Source organism: Gobius niger, assembly GCF_951799975.1.
Source record: "Gobius niger genome assembly, chromosome: 2".
Taxonomy (NCBI): Eukaryota; Metazoa; Chordata; class Actinopteri; order Gobiiformes; family Gobiidae; genus Gobius; species Gobius niger.
The window spans coordinates 27,945,042-27,952,063 of record NC_136853.1 but is presented as its reverse complement, the minus strand read 5'-3'; the positions used below and the strand labels follow the sequence as shown (position 1 = coordinate 27,952,063).

Sequence of the window (7,022 nt, the reverse complement as noted above, 5' to 3'; positions counted from 1 at the left end):
AAAACTGCAGTCCGCTTTTATTAAACGCTTCTGGTTAGAACTGGAAACATGTTTTGTGTTGATTCCTTTTAAAGTTTGTTTTTTGTCCAGGTAAAAATGTCATTCTACCACCTCACTGACTATCTGCTCCAGCTGACTGATCTCTCTGGTGTGTTGCTCTGTTAAGTCACCACTCAGCTGCCATATGCTGACAGTACCATCCGTTTTTCCCACAGCCAAGAGATGAGTGTGCTGTGAGTTAAAGGCCAAACTCGTTGCAGCGTGACTGCCACCTTTCTCAACGGTGGCTGCAGGCCTCAATGACCCATGCCCTAGGTCAAAAATGTGCACTTCACCTAGAAGAAAAGTAAAGGGAACGTTCATACACACCACTCCCTACTTAAAGATTCAAGAAAAGGGTCTTTGTTTGACCGTATAAAAACAGTCACTTCATAGACACTTTATACTGAGAAAGTATTCAAAATATTACCTTGACTTGTTGCTGCAGCAAAGACCAAAGGTCTGCTTGGGGACCACTGCACCTGATAAACATAGGAGTCAGAGACTCTGATGGAAAGCAGTGGGTTCACGTGGAGCAGTGAGTGGATGTGTGCATGTCCGTCTGTCCCCGCACTCACAAACAGGTTTCTGCAATAAAACATCATTACTGCCAGAGTCGTTGAATGTAAAAAGGTAGAAAATGGTAAATGGTCTCAACTTATATAGCGCTTTTCAACCTCCATTAGCAGTGGTTAATTTGTAAATAAGTAGTTTCAGGAACACTTTTGGTGATGACATGAAGTGATGGATTCGGGGAACAAGCCAAACCAATTGCCGGGACACACTCATTAAACACCATTATATCAGATCAAATCTTTGCCAGATTCTCCTACATATTTCCTGGATCCTTTACCCTGAAAAACTGAAAGGTGGGGGAATGCGTTCTCCCAAACAGGATCCAATTAAGCACTGTTCATTAGGCCCAAAGCGCTTTACAGGAAAGTTACCAGTCACTTATTCACACTCTCATTCATACACCAATGTTCGCAGACACTGAAGGCAAGTGTCTTGCCCAAGGACACTATGACAGTGTGCATCTTCAGGAGCTGGGTTTTGAACCCCGACCATGAGACGACCTGCTCTACCAACTGCGCCCAAGAAAGTCATTGTAAAAGAGTACCTACCTGTGGAAAGGGGAATAGTGTATGGAGTGGATGGGGCCACAGCGTTTTCGAAAGAGAAAAACCGCTGGAGCTTTAAATGTGACACTCTGGCCGTCAAAAGGCACCTCTGCCACTGTCTGTGATGAGAAGGAGCATCTGAGAAGCAAGCCTCCCTCTGAGCCAACCAAAAAAGTGTCAGAGTCCCAGGAAGATCGAGCCAGAGCAGTGACGCCAACATTGCTACAACCCCTGGCCTGGCAAAAAAAAAAAGAGATTAAGACATTTTTAAAGGACATTTTTCGGAATAATAACAAACGTATAAGTTGAAGATTAAATGTCCACCTTAAAGCCAACACTACTGCTATGAGGAAGCTGTTGGACAACTAAAGCATAGCCAGTGTTGAGAATGAGACTGCTTTGGTCCATGTTCCACAGTAAGACTCTTCCTCCTGAACAGGCACTGAGTATCCCAAATTCTCCCTTCTTCTGAATGGGCATCCATGACACCTGACAACACAATAATACCTTTGTTCAATATACTGCACATATTTCCAGTTTAGAGCAACATAGACACGTGCCTTACAAACTGGCTCTCTGTGACTGTCAGCAGAGAGACTAGATTGGGCAAGCACAGTGTCCTGAGTCCGACTGGTGTCCCAAACTACCACTTCACCGCTGTATAGACCCCCTGGTAGAGCAAGCTTTTAAAAATGAGGAATTCAGTTATGTATATTCTTTACTATACAATAAGATACCGGCTATGAGAGCTGGCTGGCTTGGGTGACAGCAGAGAGCTGTTACTGCTGTCGGGACATCTATGACCAGATCAGCATGAGTGGGACTCAGGCCTTTTCTGTTCAGGTTCCAAGTGCAGACAAAGGACTTCTCAGTGCACCAGTCCCCGTCATCGATCCTATTAAAAAAAGAAAGATAAGTTGAGAATGTGTGTTTTACAATAGGTTCTTGTGCCCCTTGCATTTTGGAGATGTATTTTACAATGATGTAATTACCGGCCAAAGCCACAAGCAACTACAGAACCAGTACAACTCCAGGATACACATGTGACATGAAGACCTCTCTCCTGAGCGCTGGGATGCTGCAGACAATGAAGGCGTGAAACCTGTACACAATACAAAACTAAAGTAGACAACTTGTGTAGTCATTACATTAGTCAATGGATGAGATAGTTATACTAACAAGTTCATTGCATTCCTTCCAGCAGACTTTAAAGCCATCAAATGCGTGACTTCTGGTATTTTTGACCAACTCTTGGATGATAGTTTCTACCACTTGGTTTAAGAAGCGCTTTAATTCGGGTTTGTCCAGCTCTTCAAGGTTTTGTTGGTACAATGTCTGCGCATCTTGGCCGCTGGACTCTGTCTGTGCGCTGCCAGTCCTGGTGGTCACGGCCTGGGCATCTGCGTCTACAGTCTGGAGGTGCCTGGTCTGACAGCTTCTCTAACATCAATTACAGCCAGACAACTTTAAGCACGATTAAGAGAACACTAACACAACACACAGTATGAACCTTGGCTCCATACCGAATTCAGTTCCGACTGATGCGACTGTCTCCATAGTGATGGGACGCTGACGGAGGCCACGGTTTCGTCGCTAAACATAATAATCCTGTGATTGTCGTAGTTATACTTAAACTATTTACGTTAATGAAAAAGAAAAAGACCAGGTGCACACATTTAAGTTCATTAACTGCATAGTACAATACACCGAGAAAGGGATTGGATTTCTATTATGTCTGAACTATGCTAGCTTTATGCTACATCGCGTCACGCGACTGTCCCACTCTGGTTGGACGGGAAACACGTGGTGTCCGGTTGTGTTGTAGAAGCATGGTGCCCCTCCCTCTCTTGGTGTTTTGGCAACAAAGTGTACGCTATATCTTAAAAAATGTCGTTTTAATAATTATATTTAAATGTTCCCTTTGGCATTACTTAATGCATTCACTGTCACTTGACTGCTGCAGTTTCTCAATATATTTTAGATCGCCGCTTAACGAAAGCGTGGTGTTTAAATTACCTGAAGTTAAAAGCTCACACAATTTTAAGTCAGGGTTCTAGTCTGTGTGCACAAACCACACGCAAAAGTTGTACATTTATTTATTTAACAAAGCAACAGTTACATTTAATAGTAAATGGGTGTCCAGTGGAACAGAACAAATACTGCAGACTCCAATAAGGACCCTACAGAAGAATCCTAAAATTTTTATGTTCAGCTAAGCTCAAAACTAGAGTTTTAATTCATTTAAAAATGTACATTTAAACCTGTTGTGGATGCCTGAAAAAGAAAAAAAAATACCTACACAAGTTTGGAGTCAGTGCCTACTCCTTGCCCAACCCCGTCCCAATCTCTGCATACAATTGTTCAATATTGAGAAACATGTATCCAAAACGTACAGTTGAAAGTAACAAGCTGGTGCATTCAATCAGATCCATTAGAACAAGTAAAAACAAAATGCAACTTCTAGTTAAGCCTTGTAATAACCCTCACCACTTGATATAATATACATTTATATAGAAAAGTGGCAAAGGATGCTATGATTAAGTAATCACTGCACCATGGCTTATTTACTGAACTCACATCTTTAACAGAAAATGCAATGTCATATTTTACATAGAAATTGCTATTGTACGTATTGTAAATCTACATAGATGACGTGCATAATGCTACAAAAAAGTTCTTGCATGTCTTTGGGAGACAGAAACAGTAATGACAGGTGAGACTTCAGAGAACCATTGTCCCTCTCCACCCACACCCTGTAGACCCAAGTGGACTGGTCTAAGACATGGCATTATGGGCAGGCTGCAGCTGCAGGAAGAGGTTGGACAGGCTGACAACACACAGGAAAAAAGTTTTTATTTTTACAAAACCTCCCCAAAACAAAATACTTTGCTCCCATAGTTTAATAGGAGGATCATCATCAAAGTGGCTGAATAATTGCCTTTGATGACTAATCGTCATCCCCTTCATCCTGAAAAGACAAAACAAGTTGAAATTTCTACCAGTCTGAGATAATTACGTTGGGTAAAGACTGACGCCCTCACCTCTCCATCCTCTCCATCACCATCTTCATCATCATCCTCTCCCTCGTCTTCCTCACCCTCATCAATATCCTCCAGACCTTCCTCCTCCTCATCGTCGTCATCATCTCCATCACCCTCCTCATCCTCCATGTCTGGAACCTACAAAACCCATGTTCCCAAAATAAATATTCCTCACGGGAAACGGATGCAAGTACAAGTTTTTTCATTTCCACAATAGTTTAAGAAATCTTGATGATCCTCACCAAGTAATACTGAAGAGGGTTGGGCCAAATGTCATCCTTGATCACTTCCCCCAACTCATCAGCTCCTGCGTCTGAGTGGTCAGTGAACCAAGTAAAGAAGCTCTCTGGCTCTTCATGCTGCCTCTTCTTCCCAGCTTTGTTGGGCGACTGGCTCGTGCGCTTCGTCAGATCCTAAGAATGCACATTTTAGATGAAAACTCAAATAAATGTATATTAAATGACTTTTTCTACTAACATTTTGAATAATTATACCAACCTTTCCAGTTTTCCATTTGATTTCAGTCGATTTGGACACTGGATCGCCACTCTCGTTTACATTAAACTCTTTGGAAAGGGTTTTGTTCTCAAAATAGGGGTTCTCATCGAAAAACTATTAAAAAATACAGGACAATACAAATACAGTTATACAGGACAAAGGTAAAAAAAAAAAAAGTTCTAATTTTATGAGTCAACTTACAAATTCTATTCTATATCCAGACTTGATGTCCTCAAACTCTGTTACCTCCACCCTTGACAAGTAATGAAGCGCTTCCTCATCTTCCTCACCAAGAAGAGCTGAAACTAATTGCAAAGACACATGTTGAACATAAGAAATACATCACCAATCTTAAATAGCCAAATCTTCTTACCTTGTGGATGGTTAACAAATGTTGTGACCCAAAAGTTAGGTATTTTGGCTATGAGCTCTGACCTCTTTTGAAAGAATGGCTGGCGTAATTTGTTGTACTTCTGCTCTACTTTTAAAATGTCTTCACTAGCCTGTTCGTTCAGTCTGTAAAGAATAGTAACATAGTTAATGTGTCTATTATGTTTGTGACGCAACATAATCGCTCCAAAAGTGTTGTAGAAACATACCTGTCAATTTCGTTCTGTACTTCATCAATGTGTTCAATTGCTTCCTGTTGTTCTTTTTCTGAAAATGGATGTAAAAGTTAAAAAGCCGCACCGGCAAGCAAGCATTACTTTAAATAACTCCAAAATACGCGATACTCTGCAAAGATCACGCAAGTCGATTTACCTTTAATACATTTTCAGTTGTTGCTACACTAAGGAGAGCGAGTATGTTCGACCCTCTGCCTCCAGCAGTCTGGCGCTTCCTGTCGCTGCTAAAGGCGGCCTGGTTTGAACAAGAGGCTCGCCTGTGTCTTGCTATCCGCTATACCAAACAATGCGCTGTATAGCGCGACAGATGTTCGCTCGAATATGGGTTTGTGATGGTATAATTTAGCATAGAAATAGAACTACAATAACGTTTGGCGAATGTGATAAAAAGTACAATAAAAGTTTAACTCCTTTCTATTAGGTAGTTAGCATCATAGTCGCACAGGGTAGTGATTGAAGGAAAGGCTAGTGCATGGCACGCTAATAATAGAGATGTGTAAATAGTGCAGTCGCGAAATCATTTAATTGACTAATGTTAATGCAGAATTTAGACATACAGCCACTTCAGGGGTGTAGTTTAATGCATTTCTCCGCGCGAGCTTAGCAGGTAACTATTTGCGAGTTAACGATGCAAATGTTGGCCCGTGTAGATGCTAACACTCACGTTGCTAAAGTTAGCTACGGCTAATAGCGCGCAACGCTACATTGATGCGCTGCATCATATCATAAAGCTTCGAGTCAAAACATGAGCAGAAACAATAGCACAGAAGTGTTAATAACTTTAAGCATTATTTCATGTTTGCAAAACAACCACCGTTCACGATAACAAAATGACGAGAAACAAATGAAAATGGCGTTGCTCGGCATAACCGCCATTCTTTAGCGTTACCAGAGGTCTCGTCCGCTCCGTCATGATTTGAATTCTCCTTTCTGCTGACTTTCGCCGCCGACATTTTTACGGTCCGTTGTGACTTTTTCAACCAGAATTATAATCCAAGTGCGATTGTAACTCCCTACAGATGGCCAAAAGTTACTTCCACCTTGCACAGAGAAACCCACGATGAGAAATAAGCGCAGCTTTGCACGCCGCTGATGCGCTGGATCAATGAACGCAACACTGGTGCTCTACCGCCCCCTACTGAGCGGAGTGCGACAATGACGAGAGCTTCTTCTTCTCTGGTGTTAAACAGCTGATTGCAAACTATAGACGTGCATCAGCACCACTTACCGGATACATTTTGAACCTTCTGTTCTTTTCTTCTTTTTTTGCCCCAATGTAAATTTAAAAAAAAAAAGGTGCTCCCTTCAACTCAATATCACCTTAAGCGTTCATTCAGGTGCCAGATTCACCATCCTCACCCAGTGGCCTTTTGGCAGCATCAAACAATCAGACCACTCAGACTTCCCATCATCAAATCAATAAAGGACCAGAACTTCTATTCATCACTACGATCTTCACACGCTTGCACTTGGTCCTCATCAGATTTTATTCTTTGAGCCACAGTCATAAAAAGTCCTGAACAGAGGCCATACCCTGGAGGATCTCACCAGCGCACGACAGGTGGCCGCCTAGGGCGCCATCTGCTGGAGGGGGTGCGCTTTAATTTTTGGACCCCATGAGGTCCATGCTCCCGCCATCTACAACATCGCCGATTTTCGGACATACCTTTGGAAAAGAAAGTGATTAGAGACTTGCG

The 7,022-nt window shown here is 42.2% G+C and overlaps 2 protein-coding genes across 2 annotated transcripts; both read right to left on the bottom strand.

Annotated features, from left to right (window-relative positions):
- Positions 1-4: 4 nt before the first annotated feature.
- Positions 5-2,931, bottom strand: dync2i2 (dynein 2 intermediate chain 2). The gene is made up of 9 exons (XM_079551791.1): positions 2,684-2,931; positions 2,340-2,600; positions 2,153-2,262; positions 1,898-2,055; positions 1,721-1,830; positions 1,485-1,649; positions 1,164-1,396; positions 470-627; positions 5-335 (listed from the first exon to the last, which is right to left on the bottom strand). The coding sequence occupies exons 1-9, from the start codon at positions 2,759-2,761 to the stop codon at positions 100-102; spliced, it is 1,509 nt and encodes a 502-aa protein (XP_079407917.1). The 5' UTR covers positions 2,762-2,931; the 3' UTR covers positions 5-99.
- A 327-nt stretch (positions 2,932-3,258) lies between these two features.
- On the bottom strand, positions 3,259-6,459 carry setb (SET nuclear proto-oncogene b). Its single transcript, XM_079551875.1, has 8 exons — positions 6,215-6,459; positions 5,299-5,356; positions 5,073-5,215; positions 4,901-5,004; positions 4,700-4,813; positions 4,444-4,614; positions 4,202-4,339; positions 3,259-4,128 (listed from the first exon to the last, which is right to left on the bottom strand). The coding sequence occupies exons 1-8, from the start codon at positions 6,276-6,278 to the stop codon at positions 4,108-4,110; spliced, it is 813 nt and encodes a 270-aa protein (XP_079408001.1). The 5' UTR covers positions 6,279-6,459; the 3' UTR covers positions 3,259-4,107.
- Positions 6,460-7,022: the final 563 nt, after the last annotated feature.